Source organism: Lathamus discolor, chromosome 20 (genome assembly GCF_037157495.1).
Source record: "Lathamus discolor isolate bLatDis1 chromosome 20, bLatDis1.hap1, whole genome shotgun sequence".
In the NCBI taxonomy this organism is placed as follows: Eukaryota; Metazoa; Chordata; class Aves; order Psittaciformes; family Psittacidae; genus Lathamus; species Lathamus discolor.
In genome coordinates, this window is record NC_088903.1 from 4,788,732 (window position 1) to 4,816,119 (window position 27,388).

The 27,388-nt window shown below is 58.5% G+C and overlaps 2 protein-coding genes across 8 annotated transcripts in view; both read left to right on the plus strand.

The window, feature by feature from the left end:
* ZNF385C (zinc finger protein 385C) overlaps positions 1–27,388 on the plus strand; it is a 66,062-nt gene that overhangs the window by 27,511 nt on the left and 11,163 nt on the right. For all 4 annotated transcript variants that reach the window (XM_065699034.1, XM_065699035.1, XM_065699032.1 and 1 more), the window contains one exon: positions 25,952–26,094. In XM_065699034.1, the coding sequence (XP_065555106.1) occupies positions 25,952–26,094 (143 nt within the window). The remainder of the gene's footprint in view (positions 1–25,951; positions 26,095–27,388) is intronic.
* On the plus strand, positions 9,340–21,626 carry C20H17orf113 (chromosome 20 C17orf113 homolog). Of its 4 annotated transcripts, none has more exons than XM_065699021.1 (3): positions 9,340–9,424; positions 17,511–18,134; positions 19,519–21,626. In XM_065699021.1, the coding sequence occupies exons 2-3, from the start codon at positions 17,622–17,624 to the stop codon at positions 21,049–21,051; spliced, it is 2,046 nt and encodes a 681-aa protein (XP_065555093.1). In that variant the 5' UTR covers positions 9,340–9,424; positions 17,511–17,621; the 3' UTR covers positions 21,052–21,626. The 4 variants fall into 4 exon arrangements, with proteins under 4 accessions (XP_065555093.1, XP_065555095.1, XP_065555094.1 ...); XM_065699023.1 differs by having other exon boundaries at positions 17,761–18,134; XM_065699022.1 differs by lacking the exon at positions 9,340–9,424 and adding an exon at positions 15,226–15,486.

Genomic DNA, 27,388 nt, shown 5'->3' on the forward strand with positions numbered 1-27,388 from the left:
CAGCTTCCAGATTCCTCCCCCCTGGACCCAGTGGTGGCTCTGTCCAGGGATGCGTTTCCAACCAAGCCAAAGAATCTGGGAGCGTGCAGGCGTGCTCCTTGTGTTGCTGCATTGCCCTGACCGCTGCTAGCACTTGGGGCTCTCTCGGCCTCCCGCAAGCTTTGCTCTGTGTTCAAGGTGAAGTTTGGCTTCTGCTCGTGCAGGGCTGGGATTTGCTTATGTAGGGAAATAGCAGCCGGTGCCTGCTCCCTGCGGCGGTGGGGACACGGTGCTGGTGGCTGCTCTCACAGCAGCCTCTGCGCTGCCTGGACCTGACCTTCTCCCGGTGCTTTTGGTTGTGAAAGTGTCATTTCCAGCGCTGTCACGAGCCACCTTTGCCTGAGGTGTGAGCCGGAGGCTGGGATCTTGGCCATGGATCATACAGTGGGGCTGGGAACTGGCTGATGTGACGCCTGCCGCTGGCACTGTGGGTGCTCGGTGCCACTCGGCCCCATATCGCCTGTGCTGGGAGAGGGGCTGAACCCCCCCCCTCAAGTCCAACCACCCCCCGATGCCCTTCCAGCCTTGCCAAGACAGCAAAGGACAAGCACTAGGAAAGCTCCAGGGCTGTGCTCAAGGGCTGCAGCGTGATGGCAGAGGTGGTGGGTGCTTGGTGCTGGGGGGGCCCCTGCTCCATCACACTCCTCATGGGGCCCTTTGCTGGCCAAACCAGCACCTTTGGGTGCTGAGCAAGTGAACCTGCCTGCGGCCATGGGAGCAGTCACCCCTTGTCAGGCAGCTCCTGCCCAAGCTGCCTGCTCCGGCCATGGGCTCAGCCCAGCACTACCATGGGGAGGGCAGGGTGCATGGACTCTGGTACCACATCAGCACTGGGGAGCTTTGGGAGGAGCAGGGGAGTTTGTAAAGACAAGGGATTAGATGAAATAATGGAGTTAGACAAAGCTGCGATGTTCCTCGGAGCGGGGATCTCTGTCTCATGCTGACATCCCAGCTACATCAAAGGCAGCTTTTCACAGCTCCATCTTCCCCTCTGGCTTCTCTGAGCAGTGATTTCTGCAGAGGCTGCAATCGCTGCCGTTCCGTGGAGCAAGGCTTGTGGAGGAGCTGAGCTGGCAAACAGATGTGATAATCAGTATCATTACCATTTATTAGCTCGATGCCAGAAAGACCCCAACTTAAAAACAAATCATTGTTCGCGAGGCGTTTTCTTGCCATGCAAATCACAGATTGCTGTTGTCTCGTGTTGAATTGCAGCAATTAGATAGGGGATGTCCACAGATGAAAGATGCTTTTGCGTTGCAGATGCCAGTTTAAATCCAACTGGGTCAAGAATGATTCAATTACTGCCTGGGGCTTTCGAGGGTGCCCAAGTGAGCCCAGTTTGCTCTTGGTGTCCTTGTGCTCCCACAGCAGGGGTTGGACCCCTCAGTTTTGCTACTGAATGAGCGCAAAGAGCTGCAATACCCCGAAACTGGCTCAGCCTCCAGTGCTTCTCGTGTACTGGCTGAGGGCATAGGATGGGTTTGCTGCTTCCCTTTTTCCTTCTGGATCATCTCAAGGGCTGCCCATTGCAGGATGGGCTGAGCTGGAGCATTTCATTTACCCCCTCACTGTTGAGTGCTCCCAAAAACGGCCGTTCCACCGTGCCCCAAACCAGCCCTGGGATGGGAGGAGCAGCTCGTGCTCCCCTGCTGCCGGAGCCCGTGTCCCTGTCAGCTCACATCGCACTGGAACCAGTGGGAAGCCGTCTCCTTTGGAGCAGGAGCCTACTGGTTTCACTGCAGATCCAAGCCGACAGCAGCTCATGCCCCTTGGCTGGGGATGGTGGGAAGGATGCTCCATCCAGGAGCATCCATGTGAGCCCAGAGCCCACCTCAAGCTGCTTCTCCTAGCCCCGGCCCAGAACACCCGGATCCGGCTGTGTCCCGGTGCTAATCCATGTCACGAGCTCTGCCTCTGCTCCCTGTTCCCTCCCCAGGGCTGCCTGGTGCCATCCCCGCTCCTCGGCAGCGCAGCCCTGATCTCGGGGCTCCTCTCAAAGGGGCCGATCCTGGTTCCCTGTTGGAGCTGAGCCGTGTCTGCGCGGGTGTGCAGGGCGGAAAGGTCTGAGATGAGCAGGGAAATCGTGGTGACAGCTCCGGCAGCGCCGGCTCTGCGGCAGAGGGGACGCGGGGACCCCAGGGGAACCTGCGCTCCTCTGGGAGCCAGGCCTCTTGTGCTGCACGGGGAGGGGGGTGCCAGCCGAGCCCCTGCCTTTGACAGAGTGGGTGCTGGGGGGACCCCCCTCCCATTGAACGGCTCCTCCATCAGTGCTCTGTGCTTTGCTGGGTTAACCCTGTGGGTAAATGGGTCCTGAAGCCCCCCGGAGCATCCTCTGGGAAGCAGAGCATGGGGGGAGCTGGTGGGTCTGAACAGGCCGTTTGGGTGGGGAGAGGGGAGAATTGGTTCCATTCCACTAAATACTCTTGTTATGCCAAAGAAAAAAAGCCATTTTGGAAGGGGGAAAAGGGCCTGTGGGCTCCCTGTGAGCCCAAACCCTCCCCTGGGCACATCAGCCTTGTGCCAGCCCATTGACGTGGGGAAGACTGCTCCGCTTTTAAATCCTCTGGCAATACCCCATTCCTTTGCTCTCTCCCTGCAAAGCCCAGCTCCTCGGCTTCTCATGGAGTAAGAGCTGCATCAAAACTCATTCTTAATTGTATTAAATCAGTAACTTCAGCTAAAATTTAACTCCTGGCCAAAGGATGCTGTAGAGAAGCCCTCGGGCTCTGCTTGCACAGGCTGGTGTGTGATGCTCAGAGTGAAGAGAAGGTCAGGGCTGATGCTTTGGCTGTGTCTGCAGGAGGGGTTTGTCTTAAAGAGCAGATGAAGCCCAAAGATAACAAATGAAGCTGATCTAAATCAAACCTAACCTTTAGGAGGGCTGGTGCCTGGGCCATGTGGGTCGTGACCATAGGAGGGGAGCGTGGAAAGCTGCGGCTTCTCAGTGTATTGAGTGGAAATGAGGGGGTCTGAGGACCTGGACCCGTGTCAGAAGGTAGGGTGGGTGCATAGGGCAGGGTGATGAATGAGTGGGTGATGGGAGGGACAGGGTCATTCTGAAGGGGACACCTCGCTGGTGGCTGCACACCGATGTTGGAGACTGGCTTTTGGTCCTGCGCCAGTCCCCAGATTGTCTCCCTGGTGTGAAGCTGCTCTGACCTTCACGAGGTGCTTCTTGGGAAGGGTGCAGTGGTCATCAGCTGAGGATGCAGCATCACGCGGGGAGCAGGGAGCTTTAATCCAACACCCGGTCCTGTGCAGCCAATTCCTCCCTTGGTAACGTGCCAGCCCAATTCCTGGTGATGCTTCCAGCCCCTGCGCCTTCCTTCCTTTTAGAATCCCCCTCATCAAAAGGCTGTGATCGTTTCTGGGATAAAGGGGTTTAGTCCTTTGAGTTCTGGGAAGATGCAGCAGCCAGCACTGTATTCCCATGTGTCTCCTCTGCTGGGGGAGCTACTGATGCCAGGGATGCGCTGGGATGAGCTGCTCAGAATGGGCTGAGGAAGTCATTGGCTTGAATCACAGCCTGGAGTGTCCAGGGGGTACTCTGGGGTGGTTTGGTCTGTTCCCTATGGGATTGTGTGTGAATCCTGCGCAGTGGATGTAGGATGGATCCATATGGAGCAGCAGTGGTCCCTGCTCCGCGCTGCCTGCAGAGGCTGAGCTGTGCCCAGAGGATGCTGCTGGCGGCGGTGTTTCCTCCCCACATCAGGAGGAAATTGCCTCGTGTTGTCTTTAAGCGCTGTATTTTGCGATCCCATCGCCCTTAATCTTGGATTTTGCTGTGATTTCCTTCCATTTGCTTTGCTATCAAGTTGCCACAATAGCATTTTATGGCCACTTAGCTCGGGGCTGCGTCGCACGTGATCTTAATTAGAAGTGGATTAAGAGCAACGGGGAACATGCGGCCATGGAATATTTCACGGTTTCCCATGTAGCATGGGCTCAGCAGATTTGGAAGAGGAAAAGCCTGGGATTTATTTTAAGGGGGTGGGGGAAAGATGCTAAAAGCATCAGCTGCCTGTGAGCAGGGCTCTGCTTGTTAGCACCCTGCTTGCTGGAACGTTTCGCTCCTTAAATGTCCCTATGGAGAGGCGAGGATGCACAGGACCTCAGTGTGCTGTTCCCAGTGCCAAGGGCAGCCACTGGCCTGCTCTGCTGTGGGAGAGGGGAAGCATCCCGCTGCATCCTGCTCCCATCAGCGTGGGTTAGAGGTGCTGGGTAAAACACAGGCTGTGCGTGCGATGTCCATCCCAAAGACAGCTGGGGCTGAAGGGATGGATGGGACCTGGGAAAGGGGGACTTGGCCAGGGGACTGGAGCACCTCCTGTATGAAGATAGGTTGAGGAAGTTGGGGCTGTTCAGCCTGGAGAAGAGAAGGCTGCGTGGGGACCTAATAGCAGCCTTCCAGTACCTGAAGGGGGCCTATAGGGATGCTGGGGAGGGACTCTTCATCAGGGACTGTAGTGACAGGACAAGGGGTAACGGGTTCAAACTGAAACAGGGGAAGTTTAGATTGGATCTAAGGAGGAAATTCTTCCCTGTTAGGGTGCTGAGGCACTGGAACGGGTTGCCCAGGGAGGCTGTGAGCGCTCCATCCCTGGCAGTGTTCAAGGCCAGGTTGGATGAAGCCTTGTGTGGGATGGTTTAGTGTGAGGTGTCCCTGTCCATGGCAGGGGGGTTGGAACTGGATGATCTTGAGGTCCTTTCCAACCCCAACTGTTCTATGATTCTATGATTCTATCTCCATGCAGCGAGGCTGGGGATGCAGCTCATCACTTCCAGGCCCTGCTGTGCCTTGGGCTCACTGCTCCATCCTATGTGTGTGCTGCTCTCCCGGAGGAAGGGGGGGAATGAGGGTTTAAAACTGGGTGGCTGTGGAAGGGGGAGGTTGGGCTGAGCTGGATGAGGGCGAGCAGAGGTTTGTGGGTAGTGTAAAGCTGTCACTGTGATTTAGGGCCGGCTGGTTAAACTGGTTTATGTTCCCAGACAGTAAGTCGTAAGCAATATAAGATTCTCTGTGAAGAGCTGATCTGCCCTCGTCATGCTTTATGCTGTCTTTCCCAGAGTGATCTCTCCTCTTTATAACCCCGTGGTGCTATAACAGGGAGACAACCGCGTTCTGGCTATTGGAGAAAGGGGACAAGAAGCCCCCGAGGTGGGTCCATGCTGGGATACTCGGCTCCCTCAGCCTGACCCTCTGCTTCCAGAGCATGGGAGGCAGTTACCCTCTGTTGGAGCTGGGCTGCGTTTACCTGCAGTCATTGCGTGATCGCCTTAAATCAGGCTTCCCTCCCCTCTCTTGCCTTGGAGTTGTTGCTGTTTTCCGAAAGCAAACGCTGCTCCCGTTCACCTTTGGTATTTTCCACAGCCATGGATTTAGGAGGAATACTTTCATTTATGCTGCCATTGCCGTGTCAGAGAGAAGGTCTTGGTGCTGTGCAAAGGGTTTCTTCGGGCGCTGAAGTGTGGTTGCAGGTGAAATCCTCTGCCCTGGTTCTTCTAGAGGGGCCCCTCTGAAACTAGATGGGAAAATGACGCTCTCTGAAGCTATTTCCAGGTGTAATTTCCATCTCTTTCCCCGATAATTAAATATTTTTAGGTCATCCCGTTTCTCCGCCCTATTTGCAGACCTGGCCTGGATGCCTTTGTAATTAAACGTGTCCCTGGGCAGGCGGATGAGCGCGGGAGGTGCTGGCTCTGCTCCTTTATTCAAGCACTTGCATGTCCTTGGGGCTCTTCGTTGAGGGATGGAGCAGCCCCTGTTTGACATCCCAGGCCTGGGGACGTGGCGGCTGCTCTCAGCAGTGACACCGGGGCAGCACCAATGGCCGTGCTGCTGAAGGGTCAGAATTCTGATCACACGCATTGAAACCATTTTAAGCTGCCGGGTTTTTTTGGGGTGGATCCTTACTAAAACGAGGGGGAAATGGTGTTTTAACACCTCCCCCTGCCACAAAAGGCCCTTAATGAAGTAGGTTCCATCACAGTTTAAAGCTGCAGCTTTGCACCTGATGAAAGGGTGATGTCGTTCCTCTGAAACAGCAAAGATTAAAGTGGCACAGGGAAGGAAAGCAGAGGTGTTTGGATGTTAGGAACACAATGACACCAGATACCAGACCTTCCCTTTGTGGGGAAAACTGAGGTTAAACCACTGATTCCTGGGGGGTGCATGTCCCTCCGTTGCCACAGCCAAATGCATCCTTTTAGGTGGATAAAAGCAAAAACCTCCAGGAAGAATGAATTAAAACATCGGGATGCTCTTATCCCGTTGGGGTGGGCACCTGCCCGCAGGCTGGGGTCTGTTCATTATGGGGAGTGTGTGGAATGTGAGCCACAAAACCCCATCTCTTTGTGCGGGAACCCCCCGGGGGGAAGATTTAGGCCTTCAAATGTGTTATCTTAATCCTGAGCAAACTCGGGAGCAGGAAAGGTCAGCGCCTTCCTTCCCAGCCCGGCGGGGATGCGCTGCCGGCGGCTGCTCCTTGCCTCAGCCTCTGCTTCTATGGGCTCAAGTTTCAGAGCCAAAGAAAACCAATACGGTTCCTGCAGGTGTATCCGTCCTGATCCTATCTGGCATCTTTCACCCCCAAATTATACCCTAAATCCTTGGTGAACAAAGTCGGCCAGAAAGGCACCGGAGGGCTTGGCCAGGATGGGGAGGGGGGGCAGCTTCCTGCTGGGTTTGATCCCTCTGTCTCCCTCATTTACTGATGTGTTCATTGCCCAATTCTGCTCCTTGTCTGCCAGCCTTTGGAGTCTGAGGTTGGGCAGAGCCTGTCCTGGTCATCTCTCAGTGGTTCTGGTGGTTAAACCAAGCCCACGACACTCAGCCGGTGCAGAGTTTAACATTGCCCTCAGTAGGCTTCAGAGTAATCACTGTTGTGGTTCCCCAAGTCTGTCCTCACAAAGAGCCCAATGAATTGGTGGCGTTAGGGACAGCCCATGTCTAGACTGAGCCTGATGGGTCAGAGACCCACTCTGCTTCCCAAGCACCCTCCCAGCTCCTTCCCTCCTCTTCCCATTTTGCTGCTGCTGCTGTAGGCACGGCTTGAGCAGACCTGCCTGAGCAAGCCCAGCTCAGCGCGGGCACAAGGAACCTTCCCCCTCCGACTGCATGGTTGGGACTTGCCTCTCCCAGGATGTTCATGATGAGCTGTGGGCTGCCGGGGGCTGTGGCTGTGCCGGGGCAGGCCTCTGTGTCGAGACACCTCTGCTTTCACCACCGCTCCCTCCATTGCTCTGCCATGGGGACCCTGAACAACCCGTGCTGAGAAGCAGTGATTGCGGGGAGGTATAACATCTGACACAGCGATGCCCATGGCTTTGATTGAATTTCTTTCCATGCCTCCCACGGTGTCACCGAGGGATGGTGAAGCCGTTTGTCACGGCCCCAGGTGCCCTTTGCAGCAGTGAAGATGCTCAGCAATAGAGGATGTTATGGAAGAAGTGGTTGTGGGATTTGCTGCCTGGGTGTGGGGTGGCTGGTAATGCCCCCCGGTGGGGAGGGTGATGGGGGTCTGGGCCTGGTGGGAGGGTTTGTGCCGCTGCCATGTGCCAGTGCTGGGGGCCACATACAAATATAGCAAGTTATGCACCGGCCGGACCCACGCTGCATCGCCGGGAAGTTCCAGGGATCTGCTGCGGCCGGGCAGGAGGCGTTAATGGCCGGGGTCTGTAATCAGTACCTGCAATTAGCCTCTGCTCCAGCTGGCCTCAAAGCTCCGCCATAAACCACAGTCCCACGCTGCCATTCCTCATTCCCACCCTTCCCTGTCACGCCAGCTCGACCCCTCTCAGCTGGGATGCGCCTGCTCAGCCGGGATCAACTCAGCGCCAGCCCCAATGGGTCATAGAAACAAGTGGGTTGGAAAAGACCCTTAAGATCATCAAGTCCAACCACTACACCAACACTGCCACGAGCACCACTAACCCTTGTCACTGGCTGGTCAGGGCTGGGGTGAGTGAGGATGGATGGAGGATGCAGTGAGGGGGTTCAGGGCTGTGTATTGGTCTGGCTGGTCCTTGCCAAGTGGGGCTGGAAGTTGAGAGATGCCAAACTTGCCAATGGCTTGTGGTTGTTGCAGGGAAAAGGAGAAGAGCCCCTGGGTGGTTGTCAGCCCCCTGCTCCTCCTGATCTTGATACCCCCACCTCCCCTCTGCTTGATGGTCACTTGTGATAACACCACATTGCTGATGACATTGGGCATATTAATATGGGGTTTAAATAGCCTGGGGAGGCCAGTACCAGGCAGCACGGGCCCAGATGTTGACCCCAGATTAGTGAGTGCTGGGGCTAAACCAGTGGCTGCTGCTCAGGACCCTGAGATCAGCACCTGAATGGATGCCTTGTGCTGCCCAGTGGGTACTGGGAGAAGGACCTGTGGATGCCCTGGTCCACAGCACCGTGCAGTGGGGCCGAGCGGCTTTGGGTGCTTTTCAGAGCACCAAAATGCTGGAATCTACCGCAGAAGTGCCTGGTCCAGCTGCAGTGCCTGGGGAGGTGATTTGGCATCTCACGGTTACAGCTTTGGTTTTGCTCTGCTGAAGGAGAGAGGTTCTGCCGGACTCCTTGTGTTGTTTGACTAAAGGGAAGCACCGAAATCCCTGCCTGTTTTCCCTGTCTCCCTTTTGGAGGGGGAGACAATTGTTTCCTCCTTTCACAGGCAGGTTTTCTCTCTTCAAAGGGCGCCATGCAGTCAAGTTGGGAGCCTCCCCTCACGCTGCTGCTCTTGGGCCTGAACCCCGAAAGCTGAGGGGTGCACTGGGGACTGGAGTGGGGGAAGCATGGCAGCAGCAAGGGATGTGCCGGGCTTCCCGGGCAGTCTGGAGTGATGCCGGTCAGGGGGATGCTTGGCTCAGCCTCATCCCACTACCGTGTGCCTGCAACGACGGCATTTTTGGGGAGCAGCGCCCGGAAAGGGTCGGCGCCGCTGCGGCCCCCCCATCCCCAAGCAGGGAGACCCAGCTTGGGGCTCCCAAACCAGCTCCTTGGGGGGCTCCGGTGCTCTCGGTTGTAGGCTCCCTCCTGCAGCCCGGAGCTCCCCTTCTGTGTCTGGGGCGGGGGGGGGGGGGGGGGGGCCGGTCCCCCCCGCTCTCCTCCCCTCCATTTCCATCTCAACACCCCGCACCTCCGGCGGCTTTTGCGCTCGGGCTAAGGCGGGGCCGGACGCGCGGGTGAGGGGCTCGCACCGCCCGGCGGCTTTAACCTGTTCATTGCGGGGGGGGGGGGGGGGGTGCGCGGCTGGGCGGGGGCTGCGGGCGAGTCCTGCCCTGCCCGCAGCTCTGCCCGCCCTGCCCGCACCCAGCCGGGCGAGCGGGAGGCAGCAGCAGCAGCAGCAGCAGCGCCGAGGGGACGCAGCCGGATCCAAAATGCTTCTAGGTGGGTGAAGCGCAACTTCCCCCCCACCGCGGAGCAGCTGGGGGGGGGAGCGGGGTCCCCCCTGGGCCGGGGGGAGAGCGGTTTGTCGTTGTTGGGGGGGGGGGGACACGGACCGGAGCTCGCCCTGCGCCTGTCCCGGGCATGGGATGCTCCGGAGCTCGTCTGAGCGCTCCTGCGAGCAGCGGCTTCCACCGAGTTACTTGCGCTGGGGAAAAGGGCAGTAAATCACGGTGCGAGTTGTGCTTTAAGGGAGCAAATACATCTGGTTGTTTCTTATCTCCGGGGTAGCTCGGCTGAGGTCATGGGGAAGAGGGAATGGGGGGGGGGGGGGATCTTTCCACCTCGCTGCAATTTTGACCACAGACTTAACAGTGAAAATTTGAGGTGGGTTCTTTACTGCTGGGGAAGAGCTCCAGGAACGCGTGGGGCTGGAGGAGCCCGGGCTCGGAGCGAGGGGCTGAGCAGCATCCGACACAAACCGTGATTCACCTGCGGGGTCCCCATCCCACTCCCATCAGGGCTCGCCACCCTCGTGAGGTTTTGTTCTTCCTAAGCAAACTGGGTCGTTGCTGTTCCCTGCCCGAAAACCCATTTAAAGAGCTGGTTCTTTTTATTTGCATCAACAAAATGGTCCCTCCGGCCCCGGCGCACACGCAGCCCGTTCCTCGGCTCCAGCCTGCACATCCTGATGACTTGCGGGGCTCAAGCTGAGTTTGAATCACTGCATCGCATTGATTTTTCCCAGGGCTGCAAAAAGAGGCAGAAAAAGGTCGTGGGTTGGCAGGGCTTCCTCTTGCCCTTGCTCTTTGTTCGGGTGTCAGCTCCAGCTCGTGTTCCTGCTGCACCCGTGATGAGAATGCTTGGATGGGTTTGGGGGGGGGGGGGGGAGTGTGGCTCCGGCAGCGCCTCTGTGGGGGGAAGCGGGTGTTGCGGGGTGGGGGGGGGGTTTGGGGGTGCTGTCGGTGCCTCGCTGCCGTGGGCTCGGTGGGCTGTGGCCGCAGGAGCGTGGCGCTGAGCTAGGACCCGTTCCATGCCCAGAGCCAGGGCTGGGCATTTCGGTGGGTTTATGCTCGGTGTGGTGGGTCCCTGCGGGCAGCGGTGCTGGTTCTCTCCATGCATGTCCATGGGCATGTGGGGTGCGCATACGTGTGAGCGTGGTGCATGCTCCCAGGCACCGGAGGTAAAACTAGAGCCCTCTCACCGGTGTGTTGTCGGTACGGGGCTGGCACGCTTTGCCAGCTCTGCCCTTCCTCCAGCCTTGCCCCTCGGCTGGCTCCTGGGATCACTTGGATTGTCCTAATAGTTTGAAACGCAACCTTTCCTCTGCGAGCTGCCTTTCCCTGTACCTCTGGAGCGTGTGGTGCTGCTCGGGATGTTTATCTGGGATACTTGTCAGGCAAAGCAGGTTTAAAACCAAAGAACCCGAAGACCAGCAACAAAAATAACCCCAGCCCGAGCTTGGTTTTAGCTTTGTGGTCTCAAATACGTCTGAAATGTTGCAAAGCCGCTAAAGCTTCAATTCTGAACCGGGCTCTCGCTGGTGATCTCTGTGCCGCAGCCCTGGGTAGAGAAACGCGGTGCTTGGAAGGTGTTTGTGCTGTGGCTGCTCCCTGTGAGTGCTCCGCGTCCTCTCCCCTCTGTGATTTAAACACCCCTTAAGACCCGAGTAGGAACCCGGAGCCCCGCGGCTCCGCTCGGTGCTGGGACCGTGCCTGGACCCTGGCGCTGCTCTGGGTTTGCTCCTGTTAACTGGCTGCTTAACGAGGCTCCGTGTCCTCTCCGCCGCTGTGGGATGAATGGGGAAGGGAGCCTGTCCCCACTCAGACTGGGTTTGGTTTGGGTCTTCTCCATCGCGTGGTGGGACTGGGGTTGCTCTGGGTGGGTTTCCATGTACGTGCAGCACTGGTTTTATCGCCAGGGGCTCGCACCAAGGAATAGCCTGGGGAGAGCATCAGTCTCCTGGTTTCAACCCTGAGCTCGCCCAGCGGGGGCTCTGAGCTACTCCGACAGCCTCAGCCTCCCCTTCGGAGTATTTTTAGACCAAGCTGTCATCTAATCTTGACCTCCAGTATGATGTGGGTTAGAAAATGTCACAGCACTGGCCGAGGGTATCATCCACCATTTACTTTTTAGGTGGTTTGTAATGATACCTCACCTGGAGTAACGAGCGGCGAACGGGGCTTTAAACAAACCCGGACTTGGCTGAAGCTTCTGCTGCTGGCACCGGGGCTTTGGGGGTCCCTTCCAGCACCCGTCTCATGTCCCAGAGCCCCGATGACCGCAGGGGCTGGGCACGCAGCACATGGGTGCAGGAGTGGGCTGCGGTGCCCCCTCCGCTCCGAAGTGATGCTGTTGGCATGGCCTGGGTGGGAGTGGCGGAAATGACAATGAAATACCAGCGGTAGGAAAGAAAAACCTAATTAAAATATAATGACAGATGTGTTGCCATCGTCCGACCCTGGCAGGACCAGCCTGGGCCAGGGCAGGGGGGTCTGTGCACATCTGAGCTGTCAGCACAAACGTGATGGATGCTGAGCTCCCAGAAAACACTGCTGGGAGCAGGGAGCAGGGGGAGGCAAAGGGGCTTTGCCCTTGGGAGAGCCTTTGGGCTGAGCCTGTAAATGGATTGGGGTTTGAAAGGCCCCTTAGAGCCCCAGGACTTACAGCCCTGAAGTCAGAGCCAGTGGGACCCCTGCAAGGGGGATGTTTCCCTTTGTACCCCCCTGAGCTTCAGGTGCTTCAATAACAGAAATCATTCATTTTCACTGCTTACAGTGTTGGCTTCCAGAGGCTGGCAGAGACAGGCGCCCCTTCCTTTGTTCCCAATTGGTAATTTCACTGGAATGGTGAGAAAGCATCAATTGGAGTTATCGGGTTTTTCCCTTTTCATTTCTGTCGCTCATTCCCTGGCCAGAATGAAGTGGACTCGCCCGTAACTGTTCTGATTTAAACGATGCCCTGGATAAAGACTGAACTATCCGGGGCTCCGGTCTCCCCCCTGAGCTTCCCATCCTTCAGGAGCACCCTGCCCTGTCCCCCACCACCCCAGAGGAGGTGGTGATGGTGGGAGGGCAGCGTTTTGGGGGAGCAGAGCCCGAATTGGTTCAATACTCGCTGCCTCCTTCCTGCTCCTGTCCTAGGTTAGGATGAGCCCAGCTCCCTATCAGGCTCCTTGATACTGGTCCCAGCAGGATGCAGGGGATGCTGAAGGGTTGGGGCTGGACGGCTGCTCCTTGCTAAATGCTGATTTTTCAGATGGGAAGATCTGGGAATTATGATCCAAGGAGAGGTGGACTGGATGCTTGTGGACATGGGGGAGGAAAAGGGGCTCGTTAGGGTAAGACCTGCATCCATTTTTGCCCCTTAGACATGGTTTAGTGCATCGGTTGTGTAGGGTTATGGCTTGGGGCAGCTCCTGGGGTACTGGGTGCAGCTGAGGTGCCTTTTGAGGACCAGGATCAATTGGGAGGGAGGGAAATCTCCTTATCTTCTGCTCTTGCTCCTTGACAAAAAGGCTTTGCTGCCTTGTGGGGGGAACACCGCCGCTGTCTCTGCTCGGAAGAGCATCAGCCCGGAGCCGGGGTGGCAGGGGGGGGCAAAATGAGCACTGCCCCCCCCCCCCCCCCCCCGCCTGGCCAAGGCGCCCTGTCTGTGGCCATGCCCCGGAGTTTGCAGATGTCGTTTGAGTTGGTTTCAGGGCTGATCCCTGCCAGCTCGAGTCACGCAGCAGAAGGTTGTGACAAGGGGAGGGAGGAGGGAGGCAGCGTCCTGCAAGCTGGTAGTGACGGGGGGCTCCGTCTTCAGCAACACCCCATGGTCCCTGCTCCGCTGCCCCCCCCCAGACCAGAGCCCCTGCACAGAGCTCACCCTGTGTGATGGGTGGCAGGAGGGTGGCCGCTGGAGCTGGGTGCTGTGAAGGGATGGGGCTCGCTGGGGTTTGCAGCTCCAGAGCACCAGGAACTGCTCTTCCCTGCTGGAAAAGCTCCGTCATCCCCCGGAGGCTGAGATGGCTCAAAGCGGAGAAGGCAACCAAAACCCCATGAGTGTGTTTGGATTCGGGGATTTAATACCCTTGGGATAACGTGGCTGGGGACAAACCCTCGGGAACGCGGCCGTGGGGCTGGAGCACTGTGGGGGGGGGGGGTGCCAGGATCCATCCCTTTGGCAGCGCCGTTGGATGCTCCGTGCCCGGGTTTGGTTCAAATGGAAAGTGTGGCTCATGGCAGCAGCCGCGCTGATGATGAATGCGCTCGTGCTGCCGGGCACCTGCCCGCCCGCCTGTCACCGAAGGGAAAATAGCCCCGACGGAGCCAGCCCAGGCTCTGCTGCAGCACGGGGGCCAAGAGCAGCGTGCCCGTGTCGGTTCCTTTGGGAATGACGGCCGGCATCCTGCGGGGATGTGAGGGCAGGGGTGCTCGGCAGGGGCGTCCTGCAAGCGCTGCCCCACATCCCTGTTAGAGCTGGAGGCTCCCAGCAGAGAGGTGGACGTTGGGAGCCCCAGGGCAGGGTCCCTGGAGCTGTGGCCGTGCTGGGTGAGGAGCTGGGTGCTGCTGTGGTTGATTCACCCGGTGGGGTTTTTGGTTCCTGCCTGGTCCCTGTTGCCTCTTTTGTTTCCCTGCCTGGCTCCCTTTGGCTCCTGATAACAAGTGTCTGCACTTGTACCTGGTGCGGTGAAAGCGGAGGGGAAGGTGGGCAGGGAGCGCTTTTGCCAAACCCTGCTGTTTTCCAGGACTTGGATGGGGGTCCTTGGTGCTCCCCATCCCTCTGCTCTGGGTTTGGGTGCCTCCCCCGGCAATCCTGCTCCGGAAGCTGGGAAAGAGGGGGTGAGGCAGCCTCCAGCCTGAAAACTCATTAAAAAGCCTAAGTCCCCTTTTCTTGCCTGCATTAGCACAAGAATAAATAGTGCATATTTTCAGCCCTGGGAGCCCCGTCTCTGGTTTCACCCAGCTCCTGATAGATTAACCCTGGGCTGAGGTGCAGGGCAGGAATGTCCTGAGCGCAGGAAGAGCCTCGGGACATGCTGGGGAGCCTAAACAGAAGAATTCACTTGGGGGGCCCATCCCCTCCCTGGTGCGGAGCCAGCCTGAGCCAGGTACAATGGAGCCCCTAATCCGGGTTCTTACCGTGGGGCCGCAGCTCTGCAGCGGGAGCATCCCCCACCGTGTCCAGGCTGGGGAGCAGGGGGGGTGTCCCCATCCTGCGGGATTCTGGTGTGCTCAGGAGCCGTGCTTGGGGAAGCAGAGGTGGCGCAGTTGAGGGGCTCTAAATTTCACTGGGTTTAGTGCTAAAAGGAGTTTTGTTTGGGACGAGAGGAGCCGCAATGCTCAGTGGGGAGCCCCAGTGTGAGGGGTGGGTGCCAGGCTCACAGCTCTGGACCAGCAGCGCTGTTAAATGGGGTTTGAGCAGGAGCTGGGTCCGTGTCCCACTGTGGTGGTCCCCAGGGGCTCGAACGTGGATGTTGCCAAAGCCCATCACCGGTGGCCAGGGCTGGGACCTGCTTTTCTGGTCCTGGCTCTGCCCAACCCCTGGGACACCCATCCCGGCTGATGCAAACGCTATTGCAGCTCATCCCGCTGCGTGTGCGGGGGGTCCCATCGCCTTTACCCTCCTTGGATCCCAAGGGATGAGGTCCCAGCAGCGGGGCACGCACAGGGCGCATCCTCCCCAGGTCACCCGGCCCCAGCATCCAGCGCATCCCCGTTGCCAAGCCCCGTCCACGCCGCGCGGCCTTCCCCGTCCCCGGCCACCGCTAGTGGCCACTGCCGCCGTGGGCTGCCGGGAGCATCGGCGGAGCCAGAGAGTCCCCGCAGCAAGATGGCAGCTCCCGTGCGCCCGTGAGCGCAGCGGCGGCCGCCGAGGCTTTGTTCCGCAGCCGGAACGCGCGGCTGCTCCGCGCCTGCGGATGCCGCTCGGATGCGTTACTGCCCCGTTGGCTTTGCGCTGTTGGGTCGGGGCCGGGCTTTGTAACTTAGGTTTCATTTTGGTTTTTCCTATTTAAGAACCCCAAACCTGGGAAGTTTGCGAGCCCCCCTCACCCCAAAGCTTATGGCAGCCTTTACATGGTACGTATGCAGGGGGAGGGCTGGGTGCGCGGGGCTGGGTGCTGGGGTCGCGCATTAGGTGAGGGCTGATGAGGGCTCGTCCTCCTGCAAGTGGATCCTGATCCTGCCCGAACTTCCCCGCAGACGGTGCTGTGCCCCGCGGGGGGGGGACCAGCGGGATGGGGGGTACCTGGTGTGTGTCCCCCCCCCGACTCCTGCGCTGCTGCTTCTCCCCATGGCCAGCAGCAGCCCGGGAGCGATGTGCACGGTGCAGTGAAGGAGCCAGCGCTGGTGCCGGTGCGCGGTGGGTGCTGTGGGCAGGGATGCTCCATCCCCAGCTCTCCTCACAGACCCTCAGTGCTGTTTGGGGTTTTTCCTTCCCGAGGTTTTGCTGGAGCCAGTGCTGGGGTAGGTAGGGACAGGTTTGGGAGTGAATGGGGTCTGTGACAGGGAGGGAATGGAAGAATCAGCCCCCCCCCTCGGGGCCATGCAAGGGGACCCTGAGCTCAACGCCTGCCCTGTGCAGGGATGGGAGTAGTGGGTCTGGGGCAGGTTGGGCGCACGACCCATGAGTGAGGCTGTGCCTGCAGCTCGCTCCTGCTCGGCGCTGAGCCCCAAAGCTCTGGCACTGCTGCAATCGCAGCCCTGCAGAGCCCGTGTCCCTGCGGAATGTCTGATGGGTGCTGGCAAGTGCAGGGGAAGCATTCAGCAGGACAGGGCTGGGCTTTGGCTCTCGTTGGCCAGCCCATTGCAGATCCCAATTAACGTGCTCCCGAGGACACGCTGCTCCGGCCGGTCCTCGGCAGCTCTGGGATGGACGAGGAGGTGGAGGCAGCTTTGTTGGGAGCTGCGGGAATGGTTCCCTGCGTGCTTCTGGCTGCACCGTGCCGAGGTGTGGGAAGCAAACGAACCCATGGTAAATAGACCAGGAGCGATGCAGAGGGAACCCGTGTGCCTGTTGTGAGCCTTGGGAGTCCTGTGCTCCCTGTGGCAGGAAAGAAACCCCCCTCAGGACCGAGTCCTGGGGGTTCTCTCTGCTTCCTCAGAAGCTTTTGCTGCTGACTGTGGTTAGAGCTGAGTTTTGGCTTAGCAAAGCCCGACTGGGTGCCCAGGGCAGCCCGAGGGGAGCCCCTGCTCCATGGGGATGGGTGCTGGCAGCTCTGACTCCTCAGTCAGGAGGGGTTCCCCTTCCCAAGGGGCTGTGGGAGCAGCTCTGGCTCTTGGGGCTTATTCTTGAGACAAACCCCAAGTTCCTCCTGGGCTTCCCAGCCCTGCTCTGCCCTGTGCTGCTGCTGCATGGCCTCGTTTGCCTCCTTTTTCCTCTCTGCTTGGTTCTCCCCCTTCCCCACCCTCTGCTGGGTTCCTCTTCTTCCTCTTCCCACCACTTTTATCAAGGTTCAGTGTTGGTTTTCAATCCAGTTCATGGAGGAATGCAAGGACTGGACTGAGTGGGGCTTGAGTATAGGGAGGGATTTAAGTGGTACTTAAATACTCCAGCTACCTGCTTTCGATGCGTGAGTGCTTTCAGCCTCTGGGCTCCAGGAGGTGTTTGGAGCCCTGGCTGGAGCCGGTCCAGGGCACTGATTGTGCAGAGCGTGGCCCTGCTGCCACCAGATGTGACTTGGGCAATTTATGGGGTAGCGACAAGCAAGGGAGGAATGGGAGCACCCATGAGCACCCATGTTTCTGCCGGCCTCCAGGTCACCCTCATGCAGCTCCAGGGCTCTGGCACTCGCTGTCAGCGGTGGGTGCTGCTCTTCGTGGGGCTTGTTTTGAGGTGTTTGGTCCAAAGCCAGCTTCGAACCTTCCCAGCATCAGCTGCAGCGCAGAGGTCTGGTGTGATGGGGAGCGTGGTTGGGTGTCCCTGTGGTCATGAAGAGCGTGCGAGGTGCCAGTGCCACCACTGCCACCGCGAGCTCCCAGTGGCACCACTGAGGCTGCCGGTGGGGCCCTGCCACTGCGTGAGCAGCCAGGAATAAACGATGAGCGCAGGCTGAGGTTTGCAGGGCCCTAATCCCTTTCCCTTGTGTCTCTTTCGTCTCCAGTCGGACCAGGAGAGTTGTAATAGACCTTCTTACTAAAATTAAATGTAGAGGCTGCTCCTCCAAGGCACGGTTCAGTTCATCTGTAGCGTTTGATTTCCCAGCCCCAGCAATATGGTGCCTCCAGGGAAAAAGCCAGCTGGGGAAACTTCCAATTCCAATAAAAAGTGTAAGCGCTATTTCAATGAGCACTGGAAGGAGGAATTTACCTGGCTGGAGTTTGACTATGAGCGGAAACTCATGTTTTGCCTAGAGTGCCGGCAGGCGCTGGTGAAGAACAAGCACGGTAAAGCCGAGAACGCCTTTACCGTGGGCACGGACAACTTCCAGCGCCACGCGCTGCTGCGGCACGTCACGTCGGGCGCGCACCGCCAGGCGCTGGCCGTCAACCGGGAGCAGTCGGCTTTCGAGAGCCGCGTGCCCCCGGAGCTGCGCCCGGTCCTCAAGGCGGAGGTGAACCCGGCGAAGGTGGCCCTGCTCGCCACCGTCTACTGGATGGCGAAGGAGGACGTCCCGCGGGAGAAGTGCTCCTCCCTGCTCGACCTGCAGAAGTTCAACCTGTGCCAGGCGCTGCTGGCCTCTGAGCACAGCCAGTTCTACCACCCCGGCAGCGCCAGGGACATGCAGGTGTGTATGGCCGGGGCTCCGCACCCATGGCGGCTGCAAGGATGCAGAGAGGGGCTCTTCATCAGGGACTGCAGTGACAGGACAAAGGCTGATGGGTTCACACTGAAACAGGGGGGATTCAGGTTAGATGTAAGGAAGGAGTTCTTCCCTGCGAGGGTATCAAGGTGCTGGCGCAGGATACCCAGAGAAGTGGTCAATACTCCATCCCTATGATTCTATGATTGTATATTTCATGCTGCTTCAGGCCAGACAGAGCTGCATGGCTGCCTGCACCCACCGCACTCAGCAGCATGGGTTGGGTGCCCTGACTTTGCAGTGGGGTCACTGGATCCTCCTGGAGATGAGGGCCCAGGAGGGATGGAAGTGGGAGCAGTGGCAGGAGGCCAGGCAGGAGCTGGGGTCTCTGGCTCACAGGCACGACAGGGTTGACTGTGTTTGCTGATGGGCAGATCTCCATCCTGGTCCTTGCACAGGTAAATGTGCCCCATGGCACCAGGGCACATCCGTGATAAGCTTGGGACCACAAACCAGGCTGTTCCGGGTTGTGCTGTAGTCCTATGGGGGAGCTGGGAGATGCTGCTCTTCTCCAGGAGTTCCAGCAGAGACTGAAAGCTCCCCCTCATTAAACATCAAGGTGGCACTTTCTCAGCATCATCCCCTGATCTGCAAACCAGAAGGTGATGGGCTCTATTGAAGGAGCTTGAGCCTCATGGTCACGGGTCTGTCTCAGGGAGTCCAGGAGCATCCTTTCCTCTCGGAGCCTGCCAGGCTGCTTGAAGGATGAAGGCTCAGGAGCTCAATTAGCACACGAGCACTGTGGGTTTTTCCTCTTTTGCCCTAAACCGAGTGATCAGAAAGATCAAGGAGCTGGAGAGTTCAGAAAGGATTTTCTTAATTTCACAAATGGTTCATGCCTGTTCAAATCAAATTAATTTTTTAGGGAGTCTTGGCCATTTTCCAGCCCTTTTAGGTCTCTAAAGAGACGTTTTTTGCTGCGGATAGACCAACCCCACTAATTAGATTTCTCAGCCTGAAGTGCTACTCACAGCGTTCACACACACCGAGGCAGTTTCCCCTTCAAACTGGGCTGTTTGCCTGCAATGGGGAAAACTGAGGAGGGAAGGAAAAGCTGCTGCAGAGTTTTCCTGCTGCTCCCACCCGTGCCGGGCTTGTAGAGCACGAACGTAACCGCTGAAGTTTGGATGGAGGTGGCGGTTGTCAGCGTCGGTGCTGCCCATGGGGTGCTCGGTGCTGCTGGAGCCATGGGGCCACTTTGGGAGCCATTGAGGGCAGGAGCTCGGGTGCCGCGCATCTCCTGCAGGCTGCTCAGGCTCATTTGTGTTTCTCTTTCCCTCGGTCCCTGTGCATCTCTTAACGGGCTCAGGCAGCCATCGCCAAAGTCCTGCACAACGAGGACAGGCACCGGATCAAAGCCTCGCCGTTCGTGGGGCTGGTGGTGGACGAGACAGTGGACGTCCTGGAGCAGCGCAGCCTCGCCGTGTTCACCACCACCGTGTCCCCCTGCAGCGGGCAGACCTCCGCCACCTTCCTGGGCAGCTTCGAGCTGCCCGCCGGGGGGGCCTCCCCGGTGGCGGGCAAGGTGGCCGAGGTGATGCGCTCCTTCGGCATCCCCACCATGAAGCTGACGTGGCTCCGCGCCGACAGCGCCTCGCTGGTGGCCGAGCGGCTGAGCGGGGCAGGCACCGCGCTCACCTCCCTCTGCCCGCTCCTCATGGAGATGCACTGCTTGTCCCATGGGAGCTCCCTGCTGCCGGCCGACAGCATCGGCAGCATCGAGTACCTCCAGAAGTACGAGACCACTGTGGACGCTGTGTACAGGCTCTACTCCAGCTTCAGGGGGGAAGGCAATGGTCTGCAGGAGCTGCGGAGCGTCCTGGACCTCTGCGAGATAGACCTCGGGAGCCCCAGAGCCATCCACTGGACTTCTATATTCCCAGCTGTGGAAGCCATCGACTCCTCATGGCCCACGCTGGTGCTGCTGCTGGAGAGCGAGGCGGAGAGGTCCCCCGTGGCCCACGGTCTCTGCGAAGAGCTCAAGAAGTTCCAGTTTGTGGCCTTCACCAAGATCCTCCTGGATGTCCTCCCCATCTTCCAGAAACTCGGGCACTTCTTCCAGATCGAGGACTTCGACCTCTCCATCCTGAAGCCCATCGTCTCCACCACGGCCACCACCCTGCAAGCCCAGAAGAGCACCAGCGGCCAGAACCTGCAGGAGTTCCTCAACGAGATGAATGAGCATCCACGGGATGACCGGGAGGGTGAGAGCCGCCTGTACTACAAGGGTGTTGAGCTGGCCAACTGCTCCAAGGCGCATCTGAAGCACTTTGAGCGCCTGAAGGAGAGCTACCTGGAGAGCGTCCGGGGCAACCTGCTCGACCGGTTCCCCAGCAGCGTCCTGGAGGCCATCAGCTCCTTCTCGGCCATCTTCAACCCCAAGTGCTACCCCCAGTCTTTGGAGGACATTGGCACCTATGGGGTCAGCGAACTCAACTTCCTCCTGCAGGCTTACTCCCGGGTGGTGGTGAGCGAAAGAGCCTTGAGCGACTTCCCCCTCTTCAAGCGGATCGTCTTCAGCCTCAGCCAGCTCTCCTTCAAGGACCTCTGTGTCAAGCTGGTCTACAGCAGCTCCGAGATGCACGAGCTCTTCCCGGACTTTGCCGTGCTCGCAGCCATCGCCCTGGCCCTGCCGCTGGGCTCCGTCCTGGCCGAGAAGATCAACCGGGGCCGGGAGCTGCTGCAGCGCGGGCGGCCGCGGCGCGGGAGGGACGAGGGGCTCTCGGACCTCATGAAGATCGCCATCGACGGGCCGGCCAGCAGCGAGTTCGACTTCGCTTTGGCCATTGAGTACTACGAGAGCACGAGGGAGCCCGGCTTCATCGTGGCGCAGGTGAAGTGAGGGGAGCCGGGTCCTGCGGGCACCGCCTCGGTGCTGCCCTTCCCCGTCGCTGGATGGGGACCTGCTCCGTGCTGGCAAGAGGAAACGGGATCCTTGCTGCCGGTCCCACATCTCCCTCATCCCCTAAACACCGAGTTTGAAGTCTTGGAACCACCTGAAACCCCAAACTGCTGAGGTTCGTGAGGATTTGTCATCCTTTTCGTTTCGGGAGATGGAGGCAAGCCTTCTCTTGAGCTCAAATGTCACGTTGCCTTTGCACAATGACACCCGGCAGCTTAGACTTAATCCTCTGCGAAACTGTCTGATTTTTGTTGGTTTGGAGCCTGGAGAATGATGCAGAAAAGGCAAGAGCAGCGTTCCAGGCTGGAATGCCTGGCGGTGCGTGTTGGCATTCCTCGCGCACAGCACAAAGTATTTTTAGCAGTGGCATCAAGTCATGATCATTTCAAGAGCAGGAGATGTAGAGAATGATCTTGTAATCACGGAGGAAATAGTAACTTCGAAATGCATCCTTGTGTATATATGTGTATGTGTGTATATATATACAGAAATATATATAAATATCTATATTAAAACAGTCTATCTGAATTTTCCTAGTGCTGAAAGTGCAAAGATCTCTAAAAGGACTTTTTTTTTTGCCGTGTCAGAATAAATGACAAGCAGGGATCCAAAACCAAACAGCGAATTCCCGGTCTTTCCAGAGTGTCACCAGGTACCTGCATTCCCTTTGCCCTCTGAGCGATCTAAACCCAAAGAGTCCTTTAACATCTGCTTTTGGGGCAGACCTGAGCCCTTTAGCTTGTGTTGTACCTTCTGATCGGTGCCTTCACCCTGCAGTGGGCAGGGGCTGCTCTGCTGTCGGGGTCTGGTGCCGTGCGTGGTGTGTCCGGGTGTTGTTATGGGGTCTCTCTGGTTTTACCTGGGGGGGGGATGGCTTCTGCACCTCTGTTTGGTGGGTGAGAGGGGTCTCTTCTCACTGCTTTCAATCTGCAGTAAAGCCACTGCAGCAGCCTCGAGCATCACTTGGTTCAATGCGGGGGGCCAGCTCCTCCTGTGGGATTCAGCTCCTCTCCTTCCCTAAGTTCCCTGTGCTGCAGGCGCAGGTCCATGTCCAGCGGGATTTGACCCCATTGTCCCTAACACTGACAGTCCCCGTTGCCCTCGGGGGTGGTTTGCTGTCTGTCTGACCCAGGGGTACCACGCTGTAGGACACCCATGTTGGATGGGGTGTCTGGGGGTGTCACGCAGGCTCCCATGGGCACACTGTGCCCTGTGCCTGTGGTGGAGGCAGGGAAAGCCGGAGTTCTGTCCTCGGGGCTGGCAGCAGGCGACTGGTGATGGCCCAGAGCCCGTGTCCTTCAGCTGATCCCTAGCGAGGAGATGCTGGTTTGATGGCAAGCATGTTTGGGTGAGAGCTGCTGGCTCACCAGCATCCCTCGGTTGGGGTATGTGATTCTTGGCATGCCCTTGGCAAGGTGGGGGGGGTTGCTGCTTTCTGTCTTCTGTGCATGAAGAGGGGGAGCCTGTGGCTGTCAAGAGCTGGAAACAGGAGGACTCAGCAGGGTGATGCTCGCACTGCCCTTATGTTCCCAGGGAGCATGGTCCTGCTGCGGGTGCTGCCTGCAGCAAACCCTGTGCTGGGGCAGCCGCAGCATCGCCGGCTCCAGGGCTGGCCCATGGGTGCTGAGGTCCAGGTCGGGTTTGCTGGGTCTGGTTGCTCTGGGAGTCCAGCACGGTGCAATCGATTTATTAATATGCTTATTAATATAAATCTATAGTTTAATAATTGATATCATTTATAAGAGAGTATAATATAACATAATTAATATAATATAATATAGATTAATCTATTCATTACTGGTCCGGACCCTGCGCAGCCCTGGTGCTGCTGTGGTGCAGCATTGGGAGCGAGTGTTGCTCCTCTCCTGATGGCAGCCTTTGGCATCGGGAGCTCACACATGCTTCCCAGAGTCACTTGGAAAGAGCTGGAGTGAATTCAGCCCGTGCTTGGCCAGAGACAAAAGCTTTAATGCCCTGGGTAAGGAATGTGAGACGCCACCAAAATGCCCTGAGAACACCAACAGCCCGGGAGGGAGCCAGGCTGCTTCCATGGGAATACAGCGCTCCCATCTCCATCTGTCCCGGGCAGACTCCGCACCAGATGCTCTTTGGAGGCAGCCGGCGTCTGCGGAGATGGGTCCTTGGCAGATGCTCGTGTTGGTACGAAAACACCCTGCGTTGTCGCTGCTGCTTCTTGGAGGTTCACACGTCGGTGGTGCTGGAGCACAACAGTTGCTCCGATGTGCTCACAGGCAGCCTGGGGGACGATGCTGCAGGCGTGTGTGTGGGGCTGGGTACAGCAGCCAGGCACGGTCCTGGCTGCGTTAAATGATGGACGGAAACACAGCTTTCATTCCAAGGGACCCCTCCAAGAGTGCGTACCAGCAGGATGGGAACGGGGCTGAGAAGGGGCTGAGCTGGTGGCTGTGGCCTGAGCTGCAGGTAGAGGATGTGGCACCGCAGAGGTGATGCTGTGTGGTTTGGGGTCTCGGTTAAGAACATGCCCCCTCCCTGTGGTCCGTGAGGTGCTGGGAGCACAGAGCTCCTTCACTCCCCTCTTTACACCACCCCTTCAACACGCTCCGTGGAGCCCCGAGAGCATCCTGTCCACAGGGGGATGGAAAAGGGCAGAGGATGACCCCGTGCTGGAGCTGCGTGCCGAGCATCTGGGGATGCCATTCACTGGCAAAGCCCACGCTGCCGGGGCCATGCCCGTCACCTCGGGTAAGGTCGTGTCATTCTATACAGACCTGGTGGCCCTGCCACTGTCCCCAGAGCAAATCCCCTTAATTCAGCATCTAATTAATACCTAAAAATACAGCCCGCAGCTGCTGGCGGAATCTGCCCTGCAGCAAAGGTAAGGCAGGAGCCGCAGTGCTGCTGCCCCGTAACCTTGGGGAGGTGCCTCAAGAGCATCGTGTCCTGGCGGGTGCCTGAACACACTGATGCTATGGAGGCTTTCAGCCCTTTTCCTGCTCCCTGGGTCTTGTTTACTCCAGTGGCAGAATCAGGAGGGAAAGGTCCTGCTCCCTCCGCAGGGTCCTGTCTGGGGTCTCCAGGCTCTCCTCTAATGCCTTATTTTACCGCTGGACTGCAGGAATACGGTTAATGTCCAAATCTGCGCTCAAGGATGCACCGGGGATGCTGGTGTATCTCATCCTGACCGCGTCGGTGGGCAGTGTCAGCATGTGTGCCCCACCACTCCCAGCTCCTAAGGAGCAAAGCCCTTGGCTGTGGGGCAGCAGCCAGGATTTGCTACTGGCGTGGTGGCATTGGCTGAGCTACAACCCCCCTGTATCCGGTTGCTGTTGATGGGGGTGGAGGCATTCACCTGCCCTCTTGATCCTCCAAGTGGTAAATGCAATATATATCATATATATACATGTAGTATATTATATACATGTTATATTACGTATATATCATATACATATGTATTTCTGAGGCTGGTGCGGTCAGTGCAAGCCGTGCTGAGGAAGGTGGAGGGGGGGACACCCCAACACTCCAGCCCAAGATGCCTCCATTGCAGCCGCTGCTTGCGCCGGGTCGCAGCTTGCGCATCCCTGGGGCCGCAGCATCCTTGGGGCCGGAGCATCCCTGGGGCCGCAGCATCCTTGGGGCCGGAGCATCCCTGGGGCCGCAGCATCCCTGGGGCCGCAGCATCCCTGGGGCCGGAGCATCCCTGGGGCTGCAGCATCCCTGGGGCCGCAGCATCCCTGGGGCCGCAGCATCCCTGGGGCCGCAGCATCCCTGGGGCCGCAGCATCCCTGGGGCCGCAGCATCCCTGGGGCCGGCTCTGCCGTCTCGGGTGCTTTGGTGCAGAGATGCTGTTTCCCAGCCCCAGTTCCGCCCCGGCTCCCTGCCCGCCGCTGCCGCTCTGCTTTCCCGTCTCTGTTTGCAAGCGGTTTCACAGATTTCCCTCCCGGGCGACTCTGGAATTAACGCGATGAGCGCACGCCTCATGGAGCGCAAGGGGATGTTTCCCTGGAGTGAGGCCTGACCCGGGGCCGCTCCGGAGCCGTGTGCGCTCTCCCAGAAGGAGGTCGGAGCTGCCCAGGGGCGAGCGCCCGCTGCTCACATCCAGGGTAGCTTCCACACTTTGCATTTCAGAGCCGGGGCTCGGCTCCTGCTCGGAGCAAATCCCAGCAGGGAAACAGCTCCAAAGCGCTGTGGAGCGGGGGCCTCATCCCGCACAGCCAGTGTGGGGCCGGATGGGGCGAGCACCGGTGATTGCGGCTCCTGGTGTAGGAGCACTGACCCTCGAGGGACTGCTGTGGGCAATGGGCTGGGATGCTTCTGGGCTCCCCCGCTGCCCCTGAGGTGAAAGAGAACCCTGACATCAGAAAATACGGGCACTGAGAAGCACGTTGCCCTTGTTGCAGGGGGCTGGAGGAGGAGTGAAGCCGTGCGAGATGTGAACGAGCGTTCCTGGCTCCCAGCATCGTGAAATCTTCTCTTCTTTATTGGATTTTACTCTTTCAATTGTTCATTTTAACGTTCTCCCCTCTCAGAGCTGGGCACGGGCACAGGAGCTCAGCCTGGGCCCCCCACGGGTCCGAGGATGCTTTCGCACAGTGGGATGGATAAGTCCAAGTGGGAAACCACTGCCCTTGGGCTGCGAAGTGGGAGGAAGCACTGGGATGGGGAGCAGGCTGGGACAGGTCCCCACTGCGTGGCCTCCCCTCCCTCCCAGGGGTGCACGCTTGGAACCGGGACGCTGGTTCTGAGCCCAAAAGGCAGAACATGGCCAGGGCTGGGACCTTCCCCTACGGGGGTCCAGAGCCTCATGGCCCCCCCCAGCTGCACCACTGCTAACGCTGCTCTTTCCCCTCTGCCTGCCCAGGTCCCTCCGGACACAGCAGCCCCCTCTTAGCATCGTTGCCTATCCCCGGCCGTCCCCTCCATCCCCCCTTGGACATCAAGCACTTTCTGACCTTGAGGCTCAACGGGACGTCACCGCTCAACCTCTTCCCCAACTTCAACACGGTGAGTGTCGTGTGTGTGTGTCCCCCCGGGGTAACACGGTTTTAACCACGACCAATTCGATTTTGCTGCTGGAATCAATAGCAGTGAAGGAGCTCTGGAGAGCGGTTTGTTAGCTGAAAATAACTGAAGAGAAGGAAAGAAAGAGAGAGGTGTATAAAGACACAAGGCTGCTGCCGTGTGGGGTGAGCCTGGGTGCTGTGGGTCTTTTCCTATCACTCAATTGGGCTCAAGGTCCCCAACCTCAAACTACTTGACCCCGTGCTTGGGTTATGCCATTAAATGTGGCCCTAGTGATGTTCTGGTTGACATCTAAACTGACATGGATGTGGCCAAGGATGTACAACAGCATCTTAGGGGTGAAATGGTGCTTTCCTTGCTTGGTGCCACTCTCCTGGCACTCTTCCTGATGGGAAGGATGGGATCCGCCCCAGGAGCCCTTCTCTTGCCTTGCTTTGGGTCCCCATCCTGCTGTTCCACTGCAGCAGTGGGGTGGCTGTGCCTGGGTTTGGTAGATGCTCCCTCCCTGGCCTCTTGTAAGTGGCTTTGGGATGAAACGCGCTTGGAAGGTGCAAGTTATCGCTGAGATCCTCAAAGACGAGCACAGAAATTAAGTACAGGGTTCCCGTTGCCGTTGAATGGGATGCAGACATCCAATTCCTTGGAGCTCTTTCGAAACCCCAGCTCTGGCCTGTCCCTCCCCTGGGCTAACCAGCAGAAACACAGGAGAGGAGGGGGTTTCTGCTGCCGGTAAGGTGCTGCTCTTTGGGCTCTTTCCCCACTCCCCAGAGTCAGCAGCTGAGCTGAACCAGGCCCTGCTCTTTGTTCTCCAGGGCTCCCGCCTGCCCTTGGCGCGTGTTCTCTCTGCTTCAGGAACCCGGTCCTTTGGGAAATGAACCTCGTGCACTGGCTGGGGCCGCACGGCCCCATCGTGGTGCTGCTGTGCCCGGTGGGGACCCAGGGAGGAGGTGCTGGGGGTGTCCGGTTGGGTGATGTTACCCAGGTGAAGGCAGGCCGGTCCCCAGGGTGGGAGCTGCCCTTGGGGATGCGTCTGTGCCGGAGGGGCAGGAGCATCCCTGCGGCTCCGTGGTTCTTTGCTGATGCCAGGTCAGAGGCTCCATCGGGCAGCTGAGCCTCAGGGGCGATTTGGGAGGGGGCATCAGTCAGGGGATGTCGCTGTTTGAGAGAGCTGCTGCATCTGAGGTGCTGTAAGAAGATATCAGTGGGTTTGCCTTTGCTCACCCAGTGATGCTGTGCAGGATTCGGTGATGTTGTGCTGTATTCGGTGCTGCCATGC

What these genes read in the sequence shown, in the direction of transcription:
- C20H17orf113 (XM_065699021.1), top strand. Translation starts at nt 17,622, where the DNA reads ATGGTGCCTCCAGGGAAAAAGCCAGCTGGGGAAACTTCCAATTCCAAT. An exon ending in GCAGCGCCAGGGACATGCAG is followed by an intron (nt 18,135 to 19,518) that starts GTGTGTATGGCC and finishes TAACGGGCTCAG; the next exon opens with GCAGCCATCGCCAAAGTCCT.